General features: G+C 41.8%; 1 protein-coding gene across 1 annotated transcript; it reads right to left on the bottom strand.

The window, feature by feature from the left end:
* Positions 1-6593: 6593 nt before the first annotated feature.
* On the bottom strand, positions 6594-12761 carry LOC113023324 (protein disulfide-isomerase). The gene is made up of 11 exons (XM_026169342.1): positions 12021-12761; positions 11692-11892; positions 10857-10981; positions 10629-10766; positions 10187-10294; positions 9375-9500; positions 8748-8945; positions 8533-8653; positions 7070-7251; positions 6837-6926; positions 6594-6723 (listed from the first exon to the last, which is right to left on the bottom strand). The coding sequence occupies exons 1-11, from the start codon at positions 12187-12189 to the stop codon at positions 6640-6642; spliced, it is 1542 nt and encodes a 513-aa protein (XP_026025127.1). The 5' UTR covers positions 12190-12761; the 3' UTR covers positions 6594-6639.
* Positions 12762-15628: the final 2867 nt, after the last annotated feature.

Genomic DNA, 15628 nt, shown 5'->3' with positions numbered 1-15628 from the left:
ACACATATAAAAGCTTATTACTTTTAAACGTTCGCGGTCTTCAAATGTCCGACAGCCCCTGCACTGGCACAAAACCTAAAAAGGACCGCGCTGAGACGCGCTCAAGAGAAGAAGAAGAAAAAAATTCAAGGCAATGTGAATTTAAAATGATTCATATAATACATGCTTGCTATTAGCTGTTGAGCATTGTGTCCCTAGAAACAATTCTGTTTTCTATTTTCTAATTTGTTTTCATTTTTCCTACTTCACTTGTGTTTTGTCTGCTTTTCCTGGGTTTTTCTATTTGCTGACGATTTCTTTCTTTTTTTTCCCACTTGAACTTTATTAGATTTTAATAATTAAAAACAAACAAACAAACAAACAAACAAACAAACAAACAAACAAACAAACAAACAAACAAACAACAAAAACCTACAAGATAACAGAATGGACATTCCACTCCTTAACACAGTTACAATAGCAAAATAAATTGAGAATCAGTACATATTCTCATCAAAAACAGAATCCAAAATAACATAAATACACAATGATGCCAATATTTTCCATAAACCCAATTACAGCTATTGTGATTAGTCCGACCTTAACTACTTTAGCTCGATACGTGTACTACCGAGACCTGTATATGAAAGGTACTTGGCCCATTTGTCATTATAGTCGTCCAGTCTATTTAGCAGCCTATATGATAATCTTTCGTAAGCTGCCACTTGTCCCGAAGAAATATACCATTGAGAGAAGGCAGGAGTCGATGAGGCCTCCGACTCTTTCACCAACAGCTTCCTCCCCAGCGTAATAGCCATTTGTACCCAATGAGCAAGAGGAGTAGGTAAGTGACCCAAAGCTGAAGGGTCTCCTAGTACATAAAGACTGTTCATAAATGGCCTACAACCTTCTCTGAATATGAGTCCAATAATCTTGGACCTTGGAGCATCCCCAAAGCAAATGTAAAAGTGTGCCACTATCCTGCTGACACTTCCAGCATGCATCGTCAGTCGCTAGACCCACCCTGTGCAACCGTGAGGGTGTCCAGTAAACTCTATTTAAAATCTTAAATTGAACCAATCTTGAACGCAGTTCACGTGACATTTTTTTCAGATTCCTAAGAATGCCATTCCATTCCTCAGTGTAAAGCTGAGATTTAAAGCCATTTCCCACGTTCTTTTGAGGGACAGTGTGTTAGGATCAGAAGCTAATAAAAGCATTTTGTAATAAGCTGATGCCTCTTGTCCACACCCGAAGATTTTTTGATTTCCTCCAGAATATCGCAGCTTAAAGGGAACTTTGCGGATGAGCCAAATGTATTAACCATCAAATGTCTTAGTTGCAGGTATTTCCAAAATTCCTGCCAAAGTAAATCAAATTCTTCTGCAAGTTTTTCAAATTATTTAAATGTACTGTTTTCGTAAAGATCCCCCAGCACTGTTATACCTCTCTGAAACCAGAGCTTCCAAAAGAAAGGTAACTTGGTGATAGAAAGTTTGGGATTATACCAAATACCAGCAGATTGGTTGAGATGTGGGTCAAATTTGAATAATTTGGACATTCTTTTCCATACTTCTTTTAAATGAGAAAATACCAGATGTGATTGGATGTGGGGGAACAGATTAGTTGATAAGCTATATAATGGTGTAAATGGCGATGCAGTACTTTCAATGGAGAACCAAGTAGGCGCTTTCTCAGGGGGTAAAAACCAATGTGCCAAATGCCTAAGAGAAAAAGCATAATGATATAAAAGTAGATCGGGCATCCCTAACCCACCTCTGTCTACTGGTTTCTGCAGTTTTCTCAAATTCAATCTAGGCTTTTTAATACTCCATATAAATGCTTTGCAAATCTGGTCAAATTGTTTGATGTATTTCAAAAGAACATGGATTGGTAGAGCCTGCAGCAAATAATTGAACTTAGGTGTGCATACCATTTTTTATTACATTTACCTTTCCCCACATCGAAAGATACATCTGAGACCAGCGATCAACATTAATTCTCATATCGCTAAGTAGAGGTTCAAAATTTATCTTTATCACGTCTGACAGGTGAGGTGGGAAGGTAATGCCTAAATACTTAATGCCCTTCTGAGGCCAGGAAAACATACCAGTTGGAAAAAGCGACCTAGGGCAATAACTAGTTAGCGGAAGGGCCTCTGACTTGGTCCAATTCACCTTGTAACCAGAAATACCTGAGAACGTATTTATTATTACCTGCAAGGACTGAAAAGACTTTTCTGGGTCTGATATAAAAAGCAAAATGCCATCGGCGTACAACAACAGTTTATGACAGTCTCTCCCTATACTAACACCTGGATAATTGGGCTCCCTACGAATAGCCACTGCCAGTGGCTAAAGGGCCAGAGCAAAAAAGGAGTGGGGAGAGGGGAGGGGATCTAGTTCCTCTACCTAGTTCAAAAGGAGGCCCTATTATTCCATTTGTAAGTACTGATGCCTTGGCGTCTACATATACAAGCCAAATCCAGTTAATAGAGCTTTTAGTAAAACCGAAACACTCCAAAGTGGCAAATAGATATCTCCACTCAACTCTGTCGAATGCCTTTTCGGCATCCAATGAAATCGCAGCTATGGGAGAATGACTGTCCTGAACCGCCCACATAATGTCAATTAACCTCCTAATATTATCAGCTGAAGAGCGTGAACTTATGACACCAACTTGATCTACATGTACAAGAGAGGTTATTACCCGGTTTAATCATCGATTAGCCAGAATTTTAGATAGAATCTTACTATCATATTTGTTGGCGTTTTCTTAAATTGCGGTCCTTTTGGCCCCTCGGGGCCACTGTAGAGAGTCCATTGTAGGAATGTTGACAATGCTGCAAGCCTGAATGCTCATCACTGCTTTTGTTACCCGTTGAAGGTCTGGCTCCTGGGTTTGGGTCCTCATAGACGTCAAAACTAGCCAAGCTCCGAGTAAGCATGCTGTCTGTGCAGATGTTAGCAGTATAATCCATTTGTTTCTTTCTCAGACTCAGTTTTTATTTCACCATCATGCTCTTGCCTCTTTGTACAGTAAAAATACAAATAATGTCAATATCTCCATTCTGAAAACCTGTAGACCAAACAACTGTTTTGCTCCTCCAGCAAACAACTGAAATCAGACTTAAGAAGTGTCATTCAGTCTGACATAAATGTAGCCTAAAATGCTTTTCTCTCATCATCTGCTCAAACTAACAGATGTAGGTCTGTTGCTTTAGCACTTGGTGTTTATTACATTCCTAATGTTATTTTAAACTTGTTTCCTCACAGGTCGTCTTGACTACGTGGTTGAGCGTCCTGCAGAAGAAGGCCTTCCTGAAGTCATCAGGATCCTGGATGACACTGACACTGTCAGTGAAGGTGAGTATGGTGAGTATCTCCCTCTCTCACCCTCCCCCTCTTCTCATGAAGCACAGCATCCTGATGACAGTGAAGAGGAAGGTGAGTACCCTCCCAACGTACCTGAGGACGTTGAAGAGGTGAGTGAAGACACTGACAATTCATCTGACTGGAACGACTCAGAAGAGTGGGGCGATTGGCTTAGCGATGACTCGGGGTATGACACCATGGATGAGAGAGATGATTCCCCTCTCATCCGGGAGCTTTCTCCAGAGCCGTTTTGGCACGATTGGCAACGTCCTATTTCTCCAGGTGGTGCCCCATTCGCCATGCCGCCTTTCGGCCACGCCAACGACCCACTCTTCCCTCGAGTCGTTGCCCCAGTCGGTGATCCGTCAGCTGCTCCTCCTTCAGCTGCTCCTTCTTCACCTGCTCTCTTATCTACTCCCTCAGCTGCTTCCTCTCCTGCTCCGTCACCTCCGCCCTCACCTGCTCCTTCTTCTTCACCTGCTCTCTTATCTTTTCCCTCAGCTGCTTCCTCTGCTGATCCTACAGCTTCTCCTTCTCCTTCAACCTCAGCTCTTACCTCCTCAGCAAAGAGAAGGAGAGAAGACATCTGCACTGAAGAGGTAAGTGCAAAGGTAAGCAAGGTAAGTGATGACACGTTCTATGGCCCTTCAACATCATCGGGTTCTTTTGGTGTCAGACGCTTCTGGGAAAGGCCTTTTAACCTTTCACTTGATGACAGCGACTCTGACTAGATTATGTTAGAACTTGTTTTTAAACTTGTAAATATCTTTTAATTTCTAATTAACTTTGTAATATGTAAGTTAAGCCTTTGTGTCTTGTGATGTTTGTAAGACAGCTAACTAAGAATATCTGACTTTTAAAAAATATTAACTAACACATGTGAAATGTATTGTTTTTTTCTTAATATGTGACTTTGCCTGTGTGACTGTAAGGTAGTGTTTTAGATATTGTTACTTCTATTTCTTTTGATATCACAGGTAACTATTTAAATGACTTACATATTTTTTCTCAAGCTCTAGCTCACCATGCAGGACAAAGGTAAGTCTGTACTTAATGTCAACACGAATAATTAGAAAAGGTTTAAAAATGATGTAGTGAACTGACTGTAGTCTCTTGTTTTTACATAAGGTATAGCCTGTGGCTCAGGGATCAGAGGTGAAGTAAAAACACATAACAGAAGAAAAGTAAATTGAACAACTCGGTGATCTGTGAATTCATGCTTTTCTCTTTGTCTTTTTGTCTTCAGGTGCTTTAAAATCGTCCTCTCCCAGCATTCAGCACTTCAGACACTCAACGTCCAGGACGGAGCTAACACAGAGAGATACTCCACCCAGAAGACAGCCTTACCCCAACCCGATGAGAAGGATGGATGACCAAATGACAAACTGGAGAGTGGTGCTGTGTTCCAGCTATGTAAGTTATCACCTCACATTGGCTACAAACTGTTTTGAAGACTAAATCCTTCCAAAAGCTGGTATAAATCATCGTCCTACAGTACTGTAGGTGTAAGTTTATTTATGTTTATGTGTATATGTTGAGTTTAAAATTGCATTTTAACAACATGCTGCAGCTGCCTACAATGGAAATCCTGTTTTGTGTTAAAATGACGTCTTTCTTGTGTTATTGCTTTGCAGGGCAGCTGAGAGTGGACAGAGCTGCACAGAGGACCAAAGATCCACTCTCAGCACTTCATACCTGACTGGCCACAGCACCACCCCTCTTCACCCAGGGTGAGGAGGGTCCTGACCCCGCCTGCACAGAGGGAGTTGTGAACATGCACTTCTGTGTCGGTGGGTTTAGGAGCCTCCTCACACACACACGGATGAAGACTGTCACTGGAAGATGTCTCCATTGCATCAGCAGGACGTAAGCATTTGTATAATATTACAGTTTGTGATGTTTTATACACGTTTTTATTGCTTCACTTCAAACTAGGAGATATAAAATAAACCAGTTTTCAAAATATTTTCTGTGTATTTAGTTGTTTTTTGTTAATAAGTTATTTGGAACATCATTGCAACCTGTCAGCTTTTTATTGAGGATTTAGAAAGTTACTGGTGGCCCGAGTGTGTACAGTGGGGTGTTGTTTTTGTCACATGGTGAAAGTGACCTCAGGGGGAGCAAAAAGAACAGCTGAACAATTTGGGGATTCACAGACTTTGGTAATCGTTAAAAAATGAAGAAAAATAGTTCTGTGTGAACAAGAAGCTCAAATATAAACCATCCTGACACACTGACACAAATGATCTGCTATCAGTGTTTTCATGAACCTGGGTGAAGGTAATCTGCATGAGTTTAACCTCCCTGTCAAAAACCTGTATGATTCTGTTAGCACTGTAACAATGAGGTCTTGCTCGAGCTACTGATGAAGCTTTATCAATGCTTGTTAAGTTTCCAAATCACATTTTATCCCGATGGTCCAAGGCTTACATCTTTATGCTCACAAACGTACTTCGGTAATTAATCAGTAACCAATTTATTACTTTAAGTTACAGTGTGAGGGGCATTAATGAACATAAATTAGATTTAACCTTCAGAACTGCCTTAATTCTTTGTGGCACTGATTCAACAAAGACCTGGAAACATTCCTCACAGATTTAGTTTCATATTGACATGATAGCGTCACACAGTTGCTTCAGATTTGTCAGCTGTGCATCCATGTTGCAAATCTCCTGATCCACCACATGCCAAAGATAATCTGCTGGATTGACATCTGTTATAAGAGCAGTATACTGTGGTCATAAAACGATGGACATGGTCAGCAGCACAACTCAGGGAGGTTGTACCTCTGGAGAGGCCCCTTCCTACACCTGAAGTTTTGACCAGTGAAACGTTTCCTCACACAGTGTTTCCTAGTGTTTCATCAACAAAAGGAGAATTTGTTCCTCAGACTGTGCAAAAAGCCCTGACGCACCACAAACCTGTTCATGTGTCTAACTGTTTTCCAAACTCAGCGACACACCGGCCGGGGATCAAACTCTGGTAATTGGTGATTCTGTTCTGAGACACGTGAAGACAGCAGCAACCATAGTCAATTGTGGACGGTGATCTGTTATTTGTCAAACTCTTTAGCTGTATGCACATACTGTGTCTTCTTTCAGTATTCAACCTTTTCCATTTAAAGTTTCATTAAATATCAAAAATGATGTTTTGAGACTTTAATGCAGAATCAAAAAAAGAAAAAGTATTTTTTTTTATTTAGAAACATTTAAAGAGCATCATTTTACACACACACACACACACACGCACACACACACACACACACACTCATGTCTTTGTTGTTGTCTTAAAGCTCATCTTTGGTGTTGTTGGCTTTTTTTGCCTCCTCAGCTTTCATGGCCTCGGTGTACTTCCTCCTGTCTTCATCCTCCTGGATACACAAAGGAGAAAAGTATATTTTTAACTGAAAGAAAAAGGCAGCTCTCAAACACACAGACAGCTATAAAAACACACAAAGGCACAAGTGTAAGGATGATCATTCACCTTAGCTCTGTATTTTTTGGCTTTCTCCATCTCCTTCTCTACAAACTTAATCAGGGGTTTCAGCTTCTTTTTTCCAGTGTAAACCACCACCTACGACACAGACCACAGAGATCTCACTGTAATGAGCCTGGTTTCCTCTAAAGAGCAAATAATTCCTTTTTTAAAATCTGTTTTTCGTGATGATATCATAGGCTTTAATAAAAACGATTAATCGCCTCATAATTGCCTCGTACCCTTTCAGCATACAGAGCAGGAAACAAGCAGAGTGATGGGTACGTGCCCTGCACTGATAAGTTGATATCATTGGCTGAAGCATCGATACGAGTGATGACCACGTCCTCGCGCTCCTCAAAGGCCTCAGCTAGTTCCTCCCACAGCGGAAACACAGCGCGGGACTCTTTACTGTAGGGCAGATCTTCAATACAAACACATACGATTACTTTAGGAAGCTCTCTATGTTTTCACTTTTAATCACAACATAAATTTGAACTTTCCTTGTATCAAATGCCCTAAATAAGGGCATCATTTTTTTTAATCTGTCAAATTTCATCACATTGTTTGGGATGTATCTCTGCAGTCTGTCTATGGATCTTAAATAGAATTTGAGTGATGGTTTTAGCTGAACTACATAAAGGATTGGCACAGACTTGGTTGCTTGTGTTGGTTTGCTCATTTTCTGAAAGGTTAACTGATCATTTCATTGAAGGGGACTTCTTCAAGTGTTTGTATTGCCTGGGAGATCTGTTCAAACACTTTTTTGACTCATCATGTTAGGAGGTGGTGGGTAGGTGTATTGTTGTTTTTGGGTTTTGTTTCCCTTTTTGGCATAGGTAGGCGGGGCGGGGCTTGATGGCATTCCGGCACACCTGCGGCGCATCGGACGTCATCAGTGAGCGCTTTTATGGAGCTGAGTCACGGACGTCTGGTGTCGGAGTATTGTCGCTGTCATAAGTGGTAACGTGTTGGTGCAAGCTGAATCTGTTGATTCCACGCTATTGAGCTGCATGTTTTGAGGATCCATCTCCTGCCTGCTTCTCCTTTGTTCTAGCCTGTCCCGCTGCCTGCTCGCCTGCCTATTTGTCTTTGTGTTGGCTTCTTTGGATCCGTGACGGAGAGTTACTTCATACCAGTCTGTGACCACCGCTACAGCTGTAGTTCTGTGTTTCAAGTAAGCTCTCCAACTCTCCCCATCGTCTTTAGTTTAACTCTCGGCTATCGGCGTTACTCCGTAAACTTTGTTTGTCCCTCGTTTTCAGGTAGCTCTGGTGCGTCATCTGCCCACCCACATACCTCGGCTCCGTCTCGTCTCTTCAGCTCTGCTCTCCTTGCACATTTTTACCTGTCACTGTATATAGCCCCTTCCCTTGTAAATATTTCCCCATCATTGTATATAAATCTGCATCACTACTATCTTGTGCCCGTGTGTTTCTGCCACTAAATCCATCCGTGTGAGTTCTCCTAACACATCATGTTAGAGAATCTTTTTCCTTATACTCTCAGGGCCCTTTAAATACACTCCCAACAACTCAAATCATGTGCGTTTTCAATCTAAAGGCTTGAAGGTGCTGTTTAGCTTATGGGATTCAGAGGGTGGTCGCCAATTTTAGTCACCAATGACTCCCAGTATAACTTAGGGCCCTCTTTAAAAAGAAAAACAAATTAAAGCATGATATTAAAATGAACAGTGTTTACATACAAAACAGGACAAAAACAGTCTTGTCTGGGTTAAAGGCAACTTTCTCCAGATTCATCCCCACCAGCTCCTTCACTGGTTTTTGGTCCCATCCTTCAGGTATCGGCTCACTCTGCATCTTAGGCTGTTAGAGATACACAAGTCCATTAAACACATAAAGACGAGCTGCCTCCCGGGTTCTGTCTCTGTGCCACACAGCAGAGGTGAGTGGGACTTACCTTGGCTTTGCCCTCGAGGTAGTCCTGGCAGAACCTTTCTATGATCTCTACGCTCAGGGCGTCAGAGGGCAGATGGTAGGTCACGTGATTTGACAGGTTAACCAGTCGGATTAGGGGAGCCTCAAAGTCCCGCACCCGGAAGTACTCCATCATTCTGCCATTGCGAAGCTCAGCCACGTTCACCAACACAAACAAAATCTGACACACAAACATATACAGCCCTCAGACGCTCCTGTACATCACAACAAGGCGGCAGGGCCAGGAGGCAGCCTGGGATCAAACCACCGACCTTCGGATTAGTGGCTGACCTGCTCTGCCACCTGAGCTACAGCCACCCCGTAAGAATGCCCTAAACAGTATGGTCAAAAACAAAGGAAAAATTAAACTAAATCTATGTGCTGTATTCATTCTTATCTCACTCTGGGACTAGAGTAAGGGTCAGATACGGTCATTTGTTTATGATTTGCTGTTCTGCAGCCAAACTGCTCACAAGACCTTAGTAAAGAACTGGTTTGGGTAAAAAGTAGGTTTAAGGTGAGGATTAATGTTATTTATACGATCGAGTCAAGGTCAGAGTCTGAAAATACATTATTATTGACCTCAAAAGCACAGACATATGTTAGGTACCTTCATCCTGAATGTCTCTGCAGCGGTGCTGAAGGCAGAAAAAATCTCATCAAAGTCTTCTGAACTTTTGTTGACAAAGAGAAGAGCGTGGTTTAACACAGGCGAAGATAAGATCTGAGAGGCTGTCTGCAAAAGGAGACAAAGTGGTTCAAACACTTAAGCAGTGAAGCTGGATTTCAGCTGGCGCTAATGTTAAGGCAATTCAGCACATTTTTAAGTTCAATGGACAGAGCCCTCTACTGACTGAGATGATCATAACAGGTGCAAATGAGGATATTAAGTTGTAATTGAGCCGCTAACTGCAAAGGCAGGAGGTGAAGGTGGATAAAGAGGACAACAAACTCCAGCTCTGTGTGCCAAAGCTCCAGTGCATCCATCAGAGTGTGAACGCATGTGATAAAAAGCACTTAAACTTCAGTTAAAGTGCTGTGCAAACTCATTCAGAGTTTAAAAATACCTTTTAATATGGCGTCATGTATGCCAAAGAGGTGGATAAATATTAAAATTGATTTTCAACATAATGCGATCCAGTACCACCACCACCACCCACTACGACCTCAGTGATAAAGATAAAGTAGAATAATCACCTTTCGGGCAATGTCAACAATAGACTTATAAAAGTTTATGGCAGAAGAGCTGCATTACACTGAAAGGTGCAAGGTGCTCGGTGGGTGTAGCCTACATGAAAACAGCAATTAGATTTCAGTCAGCAGAGATTTTCCCTGAACACCATCCCAGTGGATTCAGACCAAACCGTTCCTACCGTAGCTGTTGTATATGTGTGAAAATACACCATGGACACAACACTGTACCTGCCCGGTGTACTCAGTGACTGGGTCCATCTGGTAGATCGTGATAAAGACAATCAGGACCCCTTTAGATGTCTCGGGCGTCATTTTGTAAGCCTTGATGAGCTTAGACTGCAGTGGGCACACACAGACACACAAACATACATGGTATCACAGGTAAGACTATAACCAACAAGTCTGCTTCATATATTTATGCTTCTTTTGTAAAACTCTGGATGCAACATCAAGATTTCTTTCAGTTATGCCGTCTTTTTGAAGGCTCACAGTGAGGTTTATGTTTAAAATCTCACTCATGTTTTATGGCATTCACCCTCAGCTAATTTCTCTTAACTAAACAGAACTAAAAACTAACTAAAGAACTAAAACCTCTCTTCACATAGAGCAATGTCACAACTAGTATTGTTTTTGTGAACCGGTGTGTTTGTATGTGTTGTGCGTGAAGAACCTTTTTGAGCATCAGAACAACATCATGTGTGTGGCCGTATTTGGCGATGACGTCATCGTCCTGCGTCACCACAAACCTGACGTCAGGAAGCTCGACCGCCGTGGCGTAGAACACCTGGACGTACTCGTGGTTCAGCTCCTGCTCACACGCAAACGCATAGAAACTGTCGGAGTGCGGTAGATGCACAACATAATAGAGAAGGGAACTCAGGCGAGGCTTTTGTTTTACCTTAAAGAATCCAACCACTGTCACCTCTTCTGAGGCCTCTGATTGGCTGAGATCAGTGACGAGGTCAGCAGCTGACCCTGCCCTCCGTTTCAGCCAGGTCAAGATGGAAGCCGAGCTCTGAGGAACTTCAGGACAATCCAAGATCACAAATCACTTTACTGTTAATATTTTACCCAAAACAATTAAGATTCAACAGCTGAGGGGATCCTAATAACTCCTGGTGCTCTGCAGGAAATATGAAACAACAGCCAGTAAACTCTAACCACTGGTGTTTCACAACAAATGGCAGGCTAGTTAACTCAAAGAGACACATATCTGAAAAGTTCAAGGCAAAATTTAATGACAGGGTGTCAGCTTTAACAACTTAACTGCAGCATGTGCCTCTTTCATCCTGATCTTTTCACGTTTCCAGAATAAGAGCAAACTTTCATACAAAAAATGCGATTAAAATTTGTGCTGGATAACTTTAGAGATATATGGTTCATATGAAAACATAATGACTCCAGCCAGGGCTTTCACTGCTGTTTTTATTACCCAGCATCTAGCCATCGGTGGTGCCAGCGAACATCATAATGAAGTCAGAGCACTAGAGGACAAAGCCCTCGAACAGAGGTAGAGGAAGATTCAAACCAAAGCATCTCTTTGTTTCTCTATTGTTTCCTAATAATCAGAACCCTGATTTTTCATTCGCTTTGTCACATGATAAAATAAGTGTGGATCATTTATTTTTCAGCAGTATGCCATATCTGGAGCTACTCCTCTGGGTCATGTCATATGATATACATTGTTCTTGTTAAAAGAATAAATGAGATGAATGAAACTCTTCTGCACCTACCAGGGCAGGCTACTGGGTTGTGTTTATCTCCGGAGAGGTACAGTCTGATTACCGGGTGGCCCGTTGCGTTCAGTTCTTTAGCCAGGTCCTTCTCTTTTGACACATCAACCACTGCCAGCTTGACCTTTGACCCCTTGAGCTCTGCTGCAGCTCCTTGGAAAGCTGTAGACACACGCTGGCTTTCTCCCGACAGAGGTGCAACTGACAGACACGCAGAGGAAATGAGGATTTGATTTCTTACACACCTTGCAGTCGCCTGTTTGTGCGCTTACCATATGAAAGTATGAAGGTCAAAGGTCATGCTGTACTAGGCTTGATGTTTAACTTACAGAAGTGCACCAGGAGTTGGTCATGCTTTCTCAGCGCCCTTTTGAAATTCCCCTTCTTCAGCTGTAACACTCCGTCTTTCTCTGGGAACTGTTTGTCTTCCTTCGTGTCGGCGGCGACGCATACGCCGAGACAGAAGGCCGTCACGCACAGCAGCAAAAGCCTCTTCATGGCGGTTCAGTCTCACACTGACAAACTTGGCGGGAGTGGTGAAAGGGAGGTCTGATGTGTGTATCAGTGCCGAGGAGGTATAACTGTGAATCCTTGCGTTATCTGCCGCCTGGACCCAGCAGCCTATAGCTGATTAACTTTCCTATCTGAGCACTGCTGTATGTCTGCTATTGGCTGCTGTTCATATCAGGCTCTAGTATCTAAACGCTAAACCCTAACTTTGTTGCCTGTACAAGGTCACACAGCAGACATAAAAGAGGAAGTTACTCACACATTTGGTGTTTGTGTTCATATGCAAAGTGCACCCATTTGCCCTCGAAAATACATAAATGCATGTTTTGTTTTTGGTCCGCAACGAAACATGACCTCAACTTGGCAAAGATACTAAACATTCACTACAGCATTAAAGGCAGGGAAAGAAAGCCCATTTATCACTTTATTTAACAGCCTTTTCATTCTTGATCCCATACTGTCATATCATTTTATCACACTGTTTTTATACTGGACTTAACAGACGGTTAGATAACAAGAAAAATGTCCGTACAACCAGAGGTGTGGACTCGAGTCACATGACTTGGACTCGAGTCATTAATTTTATGACTTTAGACTTGACTTGGACTTTTACACCAATGACTTGGGACTTGAATTGGATTTGAACCGGTTTACTTGAAAAGACTTGATATTTTACCCCAAATATAAAATTTAACATCCATATTATATAGAGATTGAAAATGTGACGTAATTCACGGGTAGAACCGCAAAGGATTCTGGGAACTCGTGGCAAGAGGTACTAGCGCACGCAGGCTTTCAATTGAAATCAGTTATACAGCGATAAAAAGAAACACAAAAATGTTGTCGCATGACAGCCACGGGAAGCCGACGGGTAAAGAGATCGGTTGTTATCGGATTACGTCGTTGAAGAGAAATTGTTCGAGCCATGTTTCCGAAGTAACAAAGACGCGACTGGATTGCAGCCACTCAAAGATCAAATATAACGTCCCAGAACACTCCAGCTCACAGGTTACTCTGCTCCAAGCATTTCCACACAGGTCAGTCTGCTGTTGTAGTTAATGCGTCATTTTTCTTAACATAATTGGTGATATAGGTTACAAGCAAGTCTGGCGCTGAACAGAAATTGTCGCGCTATGCTCCTTTATTTATTGTGCATAAATAGTGAATTGTCCTGACACAATATTGCGTTTCGCTTCTGTTATTATGGTACATTGACAAAAACACACTTTTATTCACAGGATAAAACAGTTGTTTTGTATCACTAATTGTCCAGTACGATTACAGCATACAGTATTATTGTCACTGCTACATTTCTGTGATGGGTACCAGAAATTATTTCCACTGCTAATTAATTACCGTTGAGCTCAAAGGTCCTATTAATAAACGGTTAACGAATGTGTATTTATGACGACGATTTGTGAGACTGGTAAACTTATGATACGTACGATGGTCTTTCGTTCTACACGGTGCATTTCAAGGTCCTGTACCCATCCGTCGGTAAACTGTACCTGGGCTTGTTGCAGTGACCGGAAGTTACTAAACTTCATGAGTGTGTGCACTCACTCCAAGAACCGTATGATTATAAATATGCATATAAATATGCTACGATGAGATAGCTGACTTCATTTAACTAGCAAATGTTGTCCAGGCTACGTTGGTGATACAGTTTTTTTTAATGTGTATGATATTTTTGTCATGCGATTTTAAAGCCGGTCCTACAACCGCATCCAAGAATAACATGCAGCTTATCTCAGAACTGTTGGTGAAAATTATTCTTGGAGCTAGGTTTAATTGAGCTGCATTTTAAAGAGGTGCAATTTCACAATTTGTGTATATTTTCTAAGTTCACTATTTTGTCATGTGTTGAGAAAAACAGATTTAAAAATTACATGGTCTAATATTTACATTTAGCATAACTGCAACATTCTTTTTTTCTTTTTTAAAGACTCGAAAGGACTTGAAATTCAAAGTTTCAGACTTGTGACTTGACTCGGACTTTTACACCAGTGACTTGAGACTCGACTCTGACTTGCCTGACATTACTTGAGACTTGACGATAAAGACTTGAGACTTACTTGAGACTTGCAAAACAGTGACTTGGTCCCACCTCTGCGTACAACAATTGCATGGTTAGCTTAGCATTAAAGAATAGAAACAGCACCAGGATCACTTAAGCTGGCAAATTATGTTCTATAAAAACTGTTTAATCATAATGAGGTAAGTAAGAACGTTTTATCTGGTGATATAAACAGCAAAATACCAGAAAACTGCTTAAAAATAGATGAGTACCCTCATTACCTGCAGCTAGCTTGAAGTTTGAAATTGTTTTCATCTGCAAGAGTAGCTAATTTCGGCTGGTTAGTAAATGTTAAGGACCACACAGGTTTTCCTGTTGTTCATATTCTGAGAGATTCATATCAAAGCTCCCTCTGTGCTCGATTGTTTCTTGGTCAGGTGTTACGACCCGGCTCAAAAGCCGCAACATAAGAAAAAGGAGACGAATAACAGAGTGTGGGTGAGAAGAGGTTTCATCCTAAAATGGAAAACCAGGTTGGCTAAAATGGCTGGTGCCACCAAGGCAAAGACTAGTGCACTGCTGGAAAGCTTGCCTCAGGTATGCTTTTATCCACACTTGACTAGGTGTGGCCAATTAGCACCAGCTGAAAACACTGAGACGATTAAAAGCTGCAGAGGGACGCAACACCTCCTCCCTTAAAAGGGTTCCTCTAGGACCCTTAAATTTATTAAAAGCCCCTCTGAAGCCTTCAGTTCCTTGACCCACAAACCTGGAATAAAAGTTAAAGCTAACAGAAGCACAGTGTTCACGTTATAGTTGGCATCTCTAAGCATGGATGGGCATGAGGATTTGAAGTTGCCACACTGAACAGACAAAAAGTAACATGTGACCAACACAAAGGAGCACAACAGTCACAAACCCAAAATGATTACCTGATCTGCTGCAACACAAAACCAGAAGTAGCAACAAATAATCACAACTAAGTGATCTGTTGTCTCCACCACACAAACAGTCACATACAAGTGGCCCTATACCACAACAAGTTACTTTAATCCAAAAAGTTCAGTAAATCAAGCATACTAGTGACCAACCACAAAATGGAGAGCTATGGCCACACAATGATCACATCAAGGGTGGCTCAGCACCCCACAGTGTTATTGCCATCACCTGGCCAACAACACTCACAAGTGATCCAACAAAATAGCCATATTCCCCACAACACTAAAGGTCACAGCCCAAAACACTCACCTCACAAGGATCTCATTAGCATTCATCCACACTGACATATGCACACACAGGGTGTGCACACAATGCCAACTTAAAAACAGCCTACCTGCCTCAGCTACAGACCATAATCAAGAATGGTCTCAAACCTCCTACCAAGTTTGGTGCCACTGATTTACTATGTGC

The sequence above is a fragment of the Astatotilapia calliptera genome, chromosome 6 (assembly GCF_900246225.1).
Source record: "Astatotilapia calliptera chromosome 6, fAstCal1.2, whole genome shotgun sequence".
NCBI classification, from domain to species: domain Eukaryota; kingdom Metazoa; phylum Chordata; class Actinopteri; order Cichliformes; family Cichlidae; genus Astatotilapia; species Astatotilapia calliptera.
The sequence above is the reverse complement of the archived record's forward strand: the minus strand, read 5'-3'. Positions and strand labels throughout refer to the sequence as shown.

Bases quoted from the DNA above. Each gene is read 5' to 3' on its own strand.
- LOC113023324 (XM_026169342.1), bottom strand. From the start codon at position 12,189: ATGAAGAGGCTTTTGCTGCTGTGCGTGACGGCCTTCTGTCTCGGCGTA. The intron at 11,893-12,020 runs GTAAGTTAAACA...CGTGTCTGTCAG, and splicing joins CCAACTCCTGGTGCACTTCT to TTGCACCTCTGTCGGGAGAA. The intron at 7,252-8,532 runs GTATGTAAACAC...TTTGTATTGAAG, and splicing joins GACTGTTTTTGTCCTGTTTT to ATCTGCCCTACAGTAAAGAG.